Consider the following 16,442-nt stretch of genomic DNA (forward strand, 5'->3'; position numbering starts at 1 on the left):
TTCAAGCACCCTTCGTGACATGACACCAGATTAATTTCTGCTCCTCTTCTCTATAAGAAAATGTTTTTGTCAGTTTCTTTAAAGATGTTAACACAGTCCCAATACTTGGAGACATATTAGACAGAGGTTATTCACAGTGACCTTTTCCCATTGTGCTTGGGTAGCTAATCATTAAAGGGAGCTATTTCTCAGATGGAGATTAGCTAGGGGTTATTCCATCCATTTGAAAAATGTAATTCAACAATAGTGACTAATCCTGTGTACATAAAGGAAAAAGGAAGGTGTGTTAGGTTGTTTATTAAGAAAGAAGAGATTAGATCTTATCTTATGATCTCACAGTTTTGTTTGTGTTTGTTTGTTTTTTGTTTTTCATTGACCCCAGGTACATTATAGACCCTAAAAATAGACCCAATATTTGATTAATTAATTTCAATACATATTTTACTATAATACAAAGGATAGTATAGAGGTTAATGAAATGAGTTTATAAAGTCAAAACTTGCTATTCCCTACATGTACCTAAAATGTCTCCTATAATTTATTTTACAAACTGTAAAATGGATTCTCTAGCAAACCAAATTCAGCAGCTCTAACATGATTTCTAACATTTATTCAGACTTGAGCAGACATGAGATAAGAACATACTACAGTGGCAATAAAGGTAAATATTTAGAGAATCAAGTAATTATTTCAATGTGTCTTGCAAAACACAACCTAGGAAAATGTTTGGACACTGTGCTTGACCTAGATAAGCCTTTCATCAAGAACCTCTTTATATATCTACATGTACACACACTTCTTAAAGGGACTAGGGAGAACTTTTTATATGTTCCTGAAAAGGGCATGAGAGAGTCAATATACAAAGGAATATAGTATCTACTTTGTGATATAAAGAAAAGAAAATGGCATTAAATTGTTACACTAAAAATAAATATATTATTTCCTATTTTATAACTTTACTAGAGGCCCGATGCAAGAAATTTGTGCAAGAGTAGGCGTTCCTTCCTCCAGCTGCTGGCACCAGCTTTCCTCCGGCACCTGGGACCTGAGACCCGGGCTTCCCCCCTCCACCCCCCAGCTGCCTGCAGGCACCCAGGACCCAAGTTTCCCTAGCAGCCCCAGCTTTGTCCGGAAGGTAGTCCAGAAGGACTTCCGGTCTAATTAGCATATTATGCTTTTATTATTATAGAGAGGGAGTAACACACAAATGAATACATCCATGCTAGAAATTACAGAGGGGTGCAGGTAGAGGCTGGGGTAAGTAATGACTCACTGACAAGCTTCTTTTTCAGCTCTGGAATAGGATGCCCAAGTATCATCCATTTTTCCTCTAGTCACATGCACCCTCCTACATCAGTTTATCATATCAGTAACATTATGTTCATTCCTCTTTCTACCTAGTTATACTTTATTTCTTTCAGTCCCTGACTCCCCTGTCCCTTTCATTTTTTTTCTGTTAGAAGTATTTATAGTGAGTAAAAGGAATAAAATAGTCAATAATAGAGTAGGTCTACATATCAACCATCCATCCTTACCTGGGTTACTTCGCTGTAGCCTTCTAATTGGTCTGTCCCTCTATAATCCATTCTTCTCACACTAGCCATAGACACCATTAAAACATAGCTTTGATCATGCCAACTTTACCAGTTAAGCCCATCCACATCTTCCCACTGCGTTTACAATAAAAACCAAACTCCTTATCATGACCAGCAAAGCCCGCTGCCCTCTGGCCTTGTCTACTTTCCTCTGACAGTCTCATTCTACACCCCCCCACCCCCTATAAACCTTCTTTCTGTTCCCTAAGGACAGCAACCTCATTCCTAGCTCAGGACCTTATGCCTGCTCTTCCCTCTGCGTGGTACACATGGGATCCTATATCCGCATTTAGATCTCAGCTTAAACATCACCTCAGACAGGTCTCCATTAGTAACACAATACAGAGTGGCCTCATCACTGGGTGGTGTTTTCCTTACAAACTTCTCCTCTGTGTCCTCCAAGAAGCATATGCTATGGGACAGCAGGACCCTGGATCCCCAGAGCTTGCAGCAATTGCTGGCACATGGCAGGTGCTCCATAAATATTTGTTGAGTAAACAAGGCTGCAAACTTCTTTGTTGAACGCTAGAAGAATACTGCTTGCCTTTCACAATAATCGGGGGTTCTTTCATCTTCTTGTGGATCATGGTAGAAAGAAAGACAGCCCAATTATCATGCAAAGCCATTCCCTTTAATGTTTTGTGACACTGGTATTGCTTTTGCTCTTCCAAATTTGCTTCATGCTATCTGATACATAATTTAATCTAATTTCTCACTGTGCTTGTTTATTCAACTTGAGTTGAACACTTTCATGCATTGGGTAGTATGCTTATCTGTCTACTTCACATTTTGTCTATTTAGTTCATTTTCATATCCTCAAAACAAATGTGTGGCCACTTAATCATCTGTTTCTATTCTCGTGTGGTGTTGGTATAGACTGTGCTGTGGCTTGCAGAATCCAAACATCAATTAAAGGCATCTTCTGATTAGAAAATCTGATATAAAACACCAAAATATTTCTTTGCTCAGAATTATTTATAGAGCTATGGTTATTGTTTTTGCAAAACATAGACAATGCTCTCACAGTTGTGGAAATGAAAGAAAATGATTAAAGGATTTCATGGCTTTTTTTTTAATGACCTTGATTTGGACTAATACATTTGTAGTTTTTTTTGTTTGTAAAAAAAAGAGAAAGGTAATTGGAGAATTTTTTAGTGTATTCAACATGAAAAGCAAAAAGCAAAGCAGCTAGGAAAAGCAGTTTTCCATTTACAGTGGTTTCAGGTACAATGGTCGGCGCATTCCGAGAGAAATACGGCCAGTATTTCTTTTCATGAATTTTTTATACTTGAATGTAGGAATCAAATGTGAATTCTGCCTTACTTTGTGTTCCGATATGAGGGAGGCCAATACATCAGAGGGAAGCTCACCCTGACAAGCCTCAAACTGAGACTTTGTATATATGAACCTTTGAAGTTCTACAGATTATAGATTTACTGGTATAATTAATACCTGGAGACAAAAAAAAAAAAACTGGCGGTATCTTTCCAGTTCACCTCGATTACAGCACAACTCCAACACTTCTTCAACGTCATGAGGCCAAATCCGATGATCCTACAACCTCTCACTGGCCCTTGCTCCTACCAAGGCTCCTCTTCTCCTTGCCCAGTTTAAATTCCAAGGTCAATCATAATCCTTTCTCCACATGCACCCTCAACCCCCTCCCGCAACGCCCTCAACCACTCATCTTTTCTTGGCAAAAAACAACAACACAACAATCCTGGTTACATCCAATTCTCTGCCTGCTTGGAACCTGACTTCAGGGAAACAAATGGGGCTGAACACACACACACACACACACACACACACACACACACACACACACACACATACACTCACACACACACACACCTTGACTAAACTTGAGACGCCTTCTTCCAGACTCTAGGTTTCAGGTCTTCCTTTTCTTAGAGCATTTACTTGAGAAAGTTTGCAACTTTAAACACTTAAACTGCCTCTATGAGATGCAAAGCTTCTCCCAGCCTTTGCCAGTTTCACAGCCCAGCAAGGTCTTTCTCAAGGACCTAGCGGCTCTACCTTACAAATGTCATCATAGAAGGAGACAGTCTCTGGGGGAGGGTGGGAGCCTCGCTTCCACCAGGGCTAATTAGCAAACACGGACGATCTAGTCACATTGCCCAACCTCCTCCCCACCGCAGTACTTTTCCACCAGCTCACCTCAGCCCTTAAGAATCCTCCCACCTTTCGTTCCAGCACAGTTGAGTTTTCTCTCTCTCCCCCTACTGCAAGCCTTAAATAGGCTCTCCCTGGCCTGTTCAGCTTAGATCTGGGATGGCACACATCAAGTGGAGCCTGAAGGATGTCTCGCAATCATACTGTGCTTTCCTAGTCATCCCCTCTTTCATTTTTCTCACATCACCTCCTCTGTCCTCAAACCTCTCATACCTCGACTCAGTCCTCATTCTCAGTTGGGATGACCTTGCTTTCTAGATCACCAAGGAAACAGAAGATACCAGAACAGTTTTCTCCAAGCACCCAGCTGCACAGGTGTCCAGACACTCTGCCTCCCCTGTGTCTATGGGCACCAGAGACCCTATCCTCAGGATGCTGCCTGTGTCAAACCCCTCTGACTCCTGCTTCAACATGTTTTCGAGTTTCATAGGTCCAGAGAAAAAGCAAAAGTGACACTTCCACTTTCAGGCACATAACGATGTGTGCAAAATATACTCATATGCTAATAAAATATATACTCAACTATTAATTCCCCTTGTAAACCTGCTCATCTGAACCTTCAGAGTGGTGATTAACTACACTCTAGCTTCATGTGGACTGAAATGAGATAGAAATATGCCAGCTCCTATTCTTGCAAGTCAAAGTGACACTATGTTTGCTACAATCGAGTTTTTCTCCCTCTATAGTTGATTTGCACATTTCCGACTATGAGTAAATGTCAGATGCGCTAAGCTGCTTTTTATTGAAGCTGAATATAGAGCTATAAAATATTTAAAAGGTCTCCCTGCAGTTTGTAACTCATCATTGCAAAGCTCTAATGGGCTAGGTCCCATGGGGAAAGTTCAAGTGTTAAAAACAATTACCTCTTCAAGGACGTCAGCAAGTTTACTGAGGATCTCTTCAGGAAGGCTCTGGAATGTGGGAACACTGAAAAACAAAACAGATGAATCTGAAGGCATGAACAGTGACTTACTTTCATTTAAAAAAACACATATGCGTACACACACAAAAAAAAAAAAAAAAAAAAAAACACATACAGCAGTATATCTGAATGAAAATGCAAAAGCCTTCATGGCAAAGAGTCTGCAGATGTAGGCCAAAGCAGTAACTTAAGCATGGTTTGATGACTAACAAGAAAAGGTCTATTTTCTGAGAAAGAGCTTGGGGTTTAGACAGAACCAAGTTCAAATCCCACTTGTAGTTATCTGTGTGACCGTAAGTGTCCCAGGTATAATGGGGAAAACACACCCTCTCCCTTAGCAGCCTGCTGTCACCACACTCCTTTCAGTTCCATCTCCCTCTTTAGGTCCTCTGTCCCCACTGCACCACACCCCCCCTTACACACACACACACATACACACACACACACACACACACACACACACACACACACACACTTGATGATATATGCAGACCAGCGAGCATTCATCAACAATGTTGGAAGCTTCCAGTCTTCCAACAGCTAGATTAGGTCCTCCTATTATAAAGTCTTTTATCCCTTCCTACAACCATCTTCTCTAATAAAATGGTAATATGCAAATTAACCATCACTCTGCTACATAAGCCACACCCACCAGCCAAGCCACACCCACCAGCCAATCAGGGTGAGTATGCAAATTAACCCTAATCCAAGATGGCTACAGCCACAGAGAGCAAGGTTTCCCAGGTAACAGAGGAAGCCAAGCTTTCCATAGCCGTTGCAGACCTAAGCCTCCACTCAAGCTACAAAGTTTCAATTATAGAAGGTAAACAAATTCAAACAAATGGCAGCAGAATGGAGCTTGAGAGAGCAGGCCAGGGTTGCCGGCGGCAACAGGGGAAGCAAAGCTTTCCGCACACCCTGGCCGGGCTCACCCGCTTAAGGCTACAAAGTTTCAATTGTAGAAGGTGAATTAACTGCCACAGAAATGGCTGCCGGAGCCCCAGGCTTGGCTCCGCTCCAGGCTACAAAGTTTCAATTGTAGAAGGAAAATAAATTCCAGATACCAGGGTCTCCCCTTGGGTTGCCAGGGGGCGTGGCCGGCCTGCAAACCACCACAGGCCCCTCGCTCAGGCCACCCCACGCCCCAAGGGAACCCCACCCTGATCCGGGACACCCTTCAGGGCAAACCAGCTGGCCCCCACACCTGCACCAGGCCTCTATCCTATCTAATAAAAGAGTAATATACAGATTGATCATCACTGCAACACACAATATAGCTGCCCCCATGTGGACACAAGATGGCCACCACAAGATGGCCAGCAGGAGAGGGCAGTTGGGAGGCACCTGGCCTGCAAGGGAGGGCAGTTGAGAGGGACCAGGCTTGCAAGGGAGGGCAGTTGGAGGTGATCAACCCTGCAGGAGAGGGCAGTTAGGGGTGACCAGGCTGGCAGAGGAGGGAAGTTGGGGGCAAACAGGCTGGCAGGGGAGCAGTTAAGCATCAACCTGGCTGGCAGCAGAGTGGTTAGGGGGTGATCAGGCTGGCAGGCAGAAGCGGTTAGGGGCAATCAGGAAGCAGGCAGGCAAGCAGTTGGGAGCCAGCAGTCCTGGATTGTGAGAGGGATGTCCGACTGCCCGTTTAGGCCCGATCCCGGTGGGGATCGGGCCTAAACGGGCAGTCGGACATCCCTCCAGGAGTCCCAGATTGGAGAGGGTACAGGCTGGGCTGAGGGACAACCCCCCGCCATGCACGAATTTCGTGCACCGGGCTTCTAGTATTAGATAATCAGATATTTGTTACTGGCTATCTTCCCTGATCAAATTAAGATACCACAAAAATAGGAACACTCTCTGTCTTGTTCAACCCCTGTATTTTTAGTGATTCACGAATAATAACTTGGGAGCATGTGTTGAATACAGTGATGAAAGCATGGATGTGGGAATGCTTCCTAGCACAGTTGAAAGGATCAGATCAGACAGAATGGAGAGAAGAGCCAGACTCATAGTAGACACTGAAAAATGTTAATTCTCTTCTCACCCTCTTCTTTTATTTTTCCCTCTTTGACCAATAAATAAAAATATTGTATAATGTTGAATACACAAATCAACAAAACTTCTTTTGTATGTGAAACAGTGATGGCTTAAAAAATACTCTTCAATATATAATTCTTAAAACTCCACTGGAAAATCTAACTGGGATGTGGAACTAAATTCTCATTTAATCCTACCTCAATGCTTAAGTAAGAGGGGGGGGGGGGGACTTCCAAATGAGTGCATGTACATCTGTATGATTATATTTGATTTACAGAATAGTTCTGGTGTGATTAGAATCATACAGGCACTACGCTGAGGGTTTTTTAGATAATATAAATTTTTTTAAAATATATTTTATTGATTTTCCACAGAGAGAAAGGGAGAGGGATAGAGAGCTAAAAACATCGATGAGAGAGAAACATCGACCAGCTGCCTCCTGCACACCCCGCACCGGGGATGTGCCTGCAACCAATGTACATGCCCTTGACCGGAATCGAACCCGGGACCCTTTAGTCCGCAGACCGACGCTCTATCCACTGAGCCAAACCGGTTTCGGCAGATAATATAAATTTTATTCTTACAACAGCCTTATCAAATAACCATTGTTATTGTCACCCATTTTACAGTTAAGACCACCGGGATCTTGGAAACGTGTCTTAGGTCAGACCACTCAGAAGAAAGGATGGGAATTTCCATCTGAAGGACTGTGAGGCTAATCACCTACTGAGCTATGCACTTTACAGTGAAAGTATTTAGAAATGCCTCATGTAACTTTCAAAACAGTTCTACTTTCTTTTAGGTAACAATTTTGAAATGAATCAATAATACTAATAACATGATTTAGTGACTTCATTTGTTAACCAACTTTTTACTATGAAAACGACAGCAGTGTGTGAAGGCCTGAGGAGTGTGGAAGCAGGGTTGAGTGGTCAATGGGGGAAGAAGGGAGGCACCTGTAATACTTGAAACAATAAATATAAACCTTTTTTAAAAGAATAAAAGCTGAAGAAAAGAAAATTATCAAATAAATTAAAAGGCAGAATAGTTCAAGAATCACTTGTACCTCCACCACCTAAAATTGTAGCTGTTAACATTGTGCCATCTTTGCTTTATCTACCTTTAATCCTTCTATTTTCCTAGATGAGTTTTATAGTCATTTTTATGAACTTTTTGAATGCAGATTATTATCCAATGTTGCCCCTAATACTTCAGCATACACATCCTAAAAATAACATGTCCCTAAACAAATAACTATGAACCATCATCATACATAAGAAAAATTAACTACAATTCCAAAATAACATCTAATAGCTGCTCTGTTAGCAGAGAATTAGCACCAGAAAGTTAGGGGTGATTAGACCTCAGTTCAGCAACCTCAATACTTGACTTCTGGGAAAGGTTGCCCCAGGGTTGTCTTTGCTTTCCACCCTGGGTGATTTTCCATACCTGGTCCATCATCCTTGCTCCACTCATGCCTGTTCAACTGCCCACCCAATCCCATATTCAAAAATTGCCTATTGTTCAAAAGTGTATTTATTTATTTTTCAAGCCAGGTTCCCTAAAAATCCACACACTGCTTTTGGCTGTTATGTTTCTCTAGTCTCTTATTCTACACAATCCTCCCACCTCCCCCACCCCCACCCTCACCCCCCAGCCCCCTTATTACATTCACTTTTGGAAGAGATCTGTGACAGCTGTCTTTTTGGATGTCCCACATTCTGAATTTGTCTTAGTAATTTTATTTCGGGTAACCTAGTGTATGAACATAAAAACTAACTGAGGGGGGGGGGGGAATCCAAGTATTTTATTATAGCCAGGTGGCTGTAAAACAAACACACAACAAAAAACAAGCCTCTTATAGAATACCATTACCTCAGCAACAGTGCTCAGAATGTGTTCCGGGAGCCCAGGATTCCCCAAGACCCATTCATGGGGGTCCTCAAAGTCAAAGCACGTAGTCTAAGCTGTCATTTGCCTTTTTCACTCTTCTTTCTCATGTGTACAGCAGAATCCCCCAGAGACCATATGACATCACTGCTCTGATGGCTAATGCATGTGTACTTCTATGTTCTTGTGCTTTGTAGAATTTTTAAAGGAAGTATTAGATTTGCTGTATGTGTACTATTTACAGAAATTAACTCAGTACCATCTCAGTACTTTGTGCTTCTATGAATTAATTATCATATACCTGCTATAATCTCTGTAACCTTATTATCATTCAATAAATCATTCTTTTGAACTTCTGGAGTATTCCTTCTGCCTAAGAGGGAAAACAATAATTAAAAATATTTGGACACCTTGCGTTGCAATAATAGTTTTATATATTTTCAAAAACATTTTTAACTTTTATCTAAGACTTACAAATTTAGAAATTTGTAAGAATTATCAATATTAAAAATTTAATTCAAAGTTTGCTTTTTTATATTTTTCTTCTTTTTAAGGGTAATTTACTTGAAAGGGAAAGGTCGTAAGATTCTTATGCTCCTGCCAGAGCTGCCAATTTCTAAGTCTAAAGACACTGAAAAACATAAGAAGGACACAGCAGAGAGTTTTCTGACTCACGGGGGGGACAATCTAGTCCAAAGAAATTGGAGACACTGGAGATAAGAGATAGAAATATGGCAAAACCTATCATTCCCTCAGCATTATGGATGATAATAACTTACCGTATTGTCAACAGAATATTTAAACAATAATATTATCATGCCAGTTGTAATATCACTTTGAGCCTAATTACTCCAAGTTTCAAGAAGAGAATATTGAGTTTTTAAATGTAGACATGATAGAGTTTATAAAACTCAAAATATTTTTGAGTTTTCAAATCAGAAATGGAAGACTGAGGGAAGCATTTTACAGGGTGAACTTCCACACTTCAGTGACTGGAGAATCCCACAGGATGGCTGAGAGACCACTAAAGCCTTGCACAGCGGACTCTACCGAATGTCTGCTGGGTGAAGCCAGTGGGGAAAAAAAAATCGCTGCACTGCCTCTTTCCAAAGATATAACACCTTTCTGGATCCAAGATGAAGCTGCAAACACAGAGACGAGTTGAGACCTTGCCTGTGGAATTGTACTTATGACTTACAAATGAATTCATCTATACTCGTGGCTGGACTTGCTGTTTCCCTTATCTTCACCTGGTATCTGAACCCACTAATAACCAAAGAAGGTAATTTTTATAGAAATTCTTAGCAATAAACACACGTGGTACTGAGCTACTCACTACAGAATAACTTTTCAAATCTTGCAGTTTACCCCGAAACAAGTCAATTGACATTGACACTGACCATGCAAGAGCAAAGTAAGGCAGTGACAGCAAACTGCACTCATTGTCCTGTTCGGCATCACCACATACTCACAGCAAAATAAAACGACAATTTCAATTGAAAATGCTTTGAATGAAGCAGTAAAAATTATTTTCTTGTTTCAACCCTTGAGTGTGGATGTTTTTCATCGTATGGGACAAATGGCAAGTCCATGTAAAGTGCATCATCTGCCTACTGAAGTATGATGGTTGTCTCAAGGAAAAGGACTTACGTTGGAGTTGCAAGCTGACTTAACCACTTTTCTCATGGAATGTCATTTTTACTTGGCAACAACCAACAAACTTTGGTTAAGCAGACTTGAGTATCCAGCAGAGTGTTTTTTTAAAAAAAAAAAAAACAAGTGAGCTTGTCACTTCAAGGAAAACCACAGCCAGTATTTGCTGCCAGTAATAGAATTTGAACTTTCAAATTAATATTAAAACTTCTGAAAAAACTTATCTGTACTGTGGGCTTAACAGCTTCTCAATACTTGAAGACTGTCGGATGAGATCATTTGGTGATATATTGATATGAACAAATGAGAGCTTTTTGGAAATTCAGTGAACCAGTACTTTGCAGATGCCCAACGCATGATGTATTGAAATCATGCATGGAGAAAGATCTATTCAAAGTGCAAGATGGATCAATGGATTTCAGAGTAATGAAGTATGAAAAGTTCATTGATATGGTTTCTGATCCTCCATTGCAACTAACTTTTAATAAATTACTATTTGTTGGGCTTTGTGGGGGTATCAAAGACAAATGTCCACAGTTACGGGAAAAGGTCATTAGAATACGTCTTCCTTTTCCAAGGACATATCTCTGTGAGGCTGATTATTTTTGTAGACTTCAACCAAAGCAAGCCAGGCCCCACAGAGAGCTACTGGCGCATGGATTCGTGCACAGGGCCACTGGTATAAAATAATACTGAATGTCAATTGTAACTGAAGTTTTAAAAAACTGTTTAACAATTCCCTCTACCTGGAGCAGAGCATACCAAGTTATAATAATTATCTTTGGGTAGCATTTGGGGAACAGTAGCCTTTTTATTCTGTCATTAAGAAATAAGCTTGGTATCAAGTGTAATGTCAAGAATATTGACAAGTATTGTTTATTTCTATACTGGTAGCTTATAACAATTGAATAACAGCAGAAATATCTGGCTTACCAAAGAAATCAATTTCTACTGATGAAGGATTAAAGTAAGGGTTCCTCCTAACCTCACAGTTATCTGATCTTTCCCCTTAGCGAACTCATCACTAGGCTGTCTGCCCTCAACATACTTTTCTTCCTTAATTGGATCACCTGGCATTGATCCTGATTCAGTCTGTTATGCAACAGTAATAACTGGTCTTTCTCTGCCCCTCCCTCCTTTACACATCACTGTCAGATTTATTTCTATCAACAACATTTAGCCAATATCACACAATGGCTCCAAACCTTCAATAGCTGCCTATTTTCTCACCAGATTATAAAGAATAATAATTTATTTTGCATATAATGCTTTAAATCAAGCAAGCCATTATAGACGTGGGGTATAATTTTATCACTGATATGATAAAATTTAAACTCCTTATCCTGGAAGACTGTATAGTAATTAAGCATATGGGCTTTAGAATGGAAGAATATCAACTTGAATTAGGCTCTGCTACTAATGCTTAGCTATGCCCTTGGCAAGTAATTTAATCTGACCAGGTCTCAGCTCCTTGGGCTTAAAAAAGGGGGGGGGGGGCGGTAATAAAGCCACCTACTGCCTAGGGTTGTGTTGAAAATAAGTGAAAAATGAGATATGAAGCATTAAGATGCCTGGCACATAGTAAACATTCAATAAACATTAACAGCCACAATTATATGTGTTATTGTTCTAAATACCCATTTCTTCATTTTTTAAAAATCAAATTCTATTTCATTTGGACTATCAACCCTTCTCTCTCAGTGACATATTGATTCCTCACATTCACTGTTCAGCTCTTCCCCAAGATCATACTGAACACAGGAGTCATGTCATGCCCAGAGGGTGGGGAGTTAAGTCTCTAATCCCCTGCTATCCAGGTCACAAAGGACCCTTGAAGTCCAAGTTGCTCTGGGCTTCTGTGCCCTCAGAGGAGGGAGGAAATCTCTGATCAGACCCGGAACCCTGGTGCTTTCCATCAGCCCCCGTTGGTGAGTCCAAGCAGAGAAACCCACTCGGAGAAATACCTCCAAGTTTCTCTTCTTTCTCCCTTTGACTCCAGACACTCTTTGTAATCACTTCCAATTAATTCAGGCTTTAAAAATAGATAAACAGTGCCTAGTGTTTTCTTCCCTAATATTAAAATAATAATTCTGCCCAAGAAATGTCATACAAATGCTATGAAATAATATGAGAGAATGTATTTAAAATCGTTTTAATTTCAAATTAAAACTCCAAATATCAGTGATTGAGTTTTCTAAAAACAACAAAAATGTTATTTTTATTTATTTTTAATATATTTTATTGATTTTTTTACAGAGAGGAAGGGAGAAGGATAGAAGGATAGTCAGAAACATTGATGAGAGAGAAACATCAATCAGCTGCCTCCTGCACGCCTCCTACTGGGATGTGTCCGAAACCAAGGTACATGCCCTTGACCGGAATCGAACCTGGGACCCTTCAGTCCGCAGGCCAACACTCTATCCACTGAGCCAAACCGGTTAGGGCCATGGTCAGCAAACTGCGGCTCATGAGTCACATGCGGCTCTTTGGCCCCTTGAGTCTGGCTCTTCCACAAAATACCACGGCCTGGGCTAATCTATTTTGAAGAAGTAGCGTTAGAAGAAGTTTAAAAAATTTGGCTCTCAAAAGAAATTTCAATCATTGTACTGTTGATATTTGGCTCTGTTGACTAATGAGTTTGCTAACCACTGGGTTAGGGCAACAAAAATTTTAAAATAATTGTCCTAAAAATCATCTTCTATAACTATACTGTATTGACTAAAAACTGTCAAATTTAATTTTTACATTATTCAATTCTGAAGATTCACCAGATTTTCCAAAGCAAGGTCCCAATCGCTTAGACTAGATTCTTGGTCAAAATGCTTGAGGCCAGTTGTTTCCCAACCTTAAAGCATTAGAAAGTCAGATTCATAAGGTATGCAATGGGCTCCAAGAAATCAATGTGTGTGTGTGTTTTCTATGGTAACATATAAAAATGTATCACTCTTAATCATTTTTAAGTGTATAGTCCAATAGCACTTAGTACACTCAGATTGTTGTACAGTCATCACCACTATTCATCTCCAGAATTTTTCACCCTCTTAAACTGAAACTCTACACCAATTAAACAAGAACTTCCTATTCCCTCTCTCTCCAGCTCCTAGTAACCACCATTCTACATTTTGTCTCTATAAATTTGGCTATTGTCCTAGCCAGTTTGGCTCAGTGGATAGAGCATTGGCCCATGGACTGAAAGGTCCCAGGTTCAATTCCAGTTAAGGACAAGTACCTCAGTTTCAGGCTCGATCCTTGGCCCCGATCGGGGCATGTGCAGGAGGCAACCAATCGATGTATCTCTCTCACGTCAATGTTTCTTTCTGTCTCTCCCCTTCCTTCTCTAAAAATCAATGGAATCCTCAGGTGAGGATTAACAAAAAAAAATAAAATAAAATAAATTTGGCTATGCCAGGTATACCTCATATAAATGGAACCATACAGAATTTCTCTTTTTGTGACAGGTTAATTCACATAGCATACCATCTAAAAGGTTCATCTCGTTGCTCAATGTATGTTTTTAAATCTACCCAGATTATTTTCGGTTGGTATATGCCAATTTAAAGGGATCACTAAAACTCACAAACACATCCCAGCTTATTTTCTGAAGTGCAGACAAGCTTTTCAATCTATACTATGCCTTATTAGTTTATTTTATATTTTATTTTTATTGCAGTAAGAACTCTTAACAGGTGATTTACTCTCTTAATAAATTTTATTTTTTTAAAATAAATCTTTATTGTTCAGATTATTACAATTGTTCCTCTTTTTTCCCCCATAGCTCCCCTCCACCAGATTCCTACCCCACCCTCTTCCCTTAACCCCCCTCCCCACTGTCCTCCTCCATAGGTGTACGCTTTTTGTTCAGTCTCTTCCCGCACCCCCACTCCCCTTTTCCCCTGAGAATTGTCAGTCCACTCCCTTTATATACTCCTGATTCTATTATATTCACCAGTTAATACTGTTCATCAGATTTTTTATTCCCTTGGTTTTTAGATTCACTTGTTGATAGTTACGTATTTGTTGTTCATAATTTTTATCTTTTTCTTCTTCTTCCTCTTCTTAAAGAATACCTTTCAGCATTTCATATAATTCTGGTTTGGCAGTCATGAACTCCTTTCACTTTTTCTTATTTGTGAAGCTCTTTATCTGGCCTTCAATTCTGAATGATAGCTTTGCTGGGCAGAGTAATCTTGGTTGTAGGTTCTTGCTGTTCATCACTTTGAATATTTCTTGCTACTCCCGTCTGGCCTGCATAGTTTCTGTTGAGAAATCAGCTGACAATCGTATGGGTGCTCCCTTATAGGTAACTGTTTTTCTCTTGCTGGTTTTAATATTCTCTCTTTGTCTTTTGCTCTTGGCATTTTAATTATGATGTGTCTTGGTGTGGTCCTCTTTGGATTCCTTTTGTTTGGGGTTGTGTGTGCTTCCTGGACTTGTAAGTCTATTTCTTTCACCAGGTGGGGGAAGTTTTCTGTCACTATTTCTTCAAATAGGTTTTCAGTATCTTACTCTCTCTCTTCTTCTGGCACCCCCATAATTCTTATGTTGGTACACTTGAAGTTGTCCCAGAGGCTTCTTACACTATCTTCAACTTTTTGGATTCTTTTTGCTTCTTGCTTTTCTGGAAGAGTGTTTTTTGCTTCTTGGTATTCCAAATCTTTGACTTGATTCTTGCGATCCTCTAGTCTGCTTTTAGGTCTCTGTATAATATTTTTTACTTCAGTCAGTTTATGCTTAATTTCTAGTTGATCCCTTTTCATATCCTTGAGGGTCTCATTTAATTTATCGGCCTTTTCTAGAAAATTCTTGAAAAACCTTATAACAGTGGTTTTGAACTCTATATCCAGTCTTTTGCTTTCCTCCATTTCCTTCAATTGTGGTCTGCCTCTTTGTCTCACATTTTAGCTGCTTCCCCGAGTTGATGGAGTTGCTTTGTGTGTTAGGTGTCCTAGCAGGGTCCAGTAGCTCAGCCTCCCCAGTTACCTGTGGTGGACCCTCTTGGTGCACCCCTTTGTGGGCTGTATGTGCAGTCTTGTTGTAGTTAAGCCTTGCTTGTTGTTGGTATCACTGGGGGAGTTGTTCTCCAAGCCACCTGGCTGTGATGATCAGCAGTGTCTCCGCTGGGAGGGCTTCTGTGCTCAGCTTGGCTGGGGCGGAGTCTCAGGGTGGCGCAGACAGGCTTTCGTTTCCCGTCAGCCCCGCCCTAAGAGGGCCCTGTTCTCCGTGTCCTGCAGCAATGGCTGCGCACCTCTGAGAGAAGGCTGCTCTTGAGTTTCGCTCGCTGCCAGACAGTCCAGTTTCACCCCGACCGGAGCTGGATTTCAGTGCAATTGGGAGGTTTTGTTTTCCTCCCGAACGAGAAAGCTAGCCACGCGTTTGCTGCCCGCCCTCTCCACGCACCGCGAGTAAGCCAGCCGAGTATTCAGCTGCCCGCCCTTTCCGCGCTCATGCATCTCCGCAACTCCACAGCTCCTGAGGCTCAGCGTCCCTTTCTCTTTTTTTCTAGTTGTAGAATTTCCACTCAGCCAGCTTTCCAGTGGTTCTGGACGATGTCCGCTCTGTTTTCCAGTTGTAGTTTTAAAATTGTTGTGGTAGGCAACAATTAGGTGTTTCCCTTATGCCGCCATCTTGGTTTTTTTCTCTCTCTTAATAAATTTTAAGTACACAACACATTGTTGCTGACTATAGGTTCAATATTGTACAGCATATCTGTAGAGCTTATTCATCTAATTTAACAGAAATTTGATGCCTATTAATTAGAAACTCTCTAGTTCTGCCTCCCCCTAGCCATGGTCACCACCATTCCAGTCTTTCATTCTATGAGTTGACTTACTAGTAGATCCCTCATATAAGTGAAATCATGCAGCTTTTGTCTTTCTGTGATTGACTTATTTCACTTAGTATAATGTTCTCAAGGTTCATGTTGTTGCAAATTGCAGGATTTCCTTCTTTTTTTTTCAGGCTAAATTATATTCCATTGTTATGTATATGCCACCGGTGGTTTTTTTATGCATTCATATGTCAGTGCATATTTAAGTTGATTCCACATCTTGGCACTTATGAATAGTGCTGTATTAAATATCGGAGTGTTAATATCTCTTCAAGGTCCTGATTTCAATTCTTTTGGATAAATACCCAGAAATAGGATTGCTGGATCACATGGT

At 40.6% G+C, this 16,442-nt stretch overlaps 1 protein-coding gene across 2 annotated transcripts in view; it reads right to left on the minus strand.

Annotated features, from left to right (window-relative positions):
- PRKG1 (protein kinase cGMP-dependent 1) overlaps positions 1–16,442 on the minus strand; it is a 1,114,160-nt gene that overhangs the window by 290,515 nt on the left and 807,203 nt on the right. For both annotated transcript variants that reach the window (XM_079792952.1, XM_079792951.1), the window contains exon 5: positions 4,652–4,715. In XM_079792952.1, coding sequence (XP_079649078.1) covers positions 4,652–4,715 — 64 coding nt within the window. The remainder of the gene's footprint in view (positions 1–4,651; positions 4,716–16,442) is intronic.

Source organism: Cnephaeus nilssonii, assembly GCF_951640355.1.
Source record: "Cnephaeus nilssonii genome assembly, chromosome: 16".
Lineage (NCBI taxonomy): Eukaryota > Metazoa > Chordata > Mammalia > Chiroptera > Vespertilionidae > Cnephaeus > Cnephaeus nilssonii.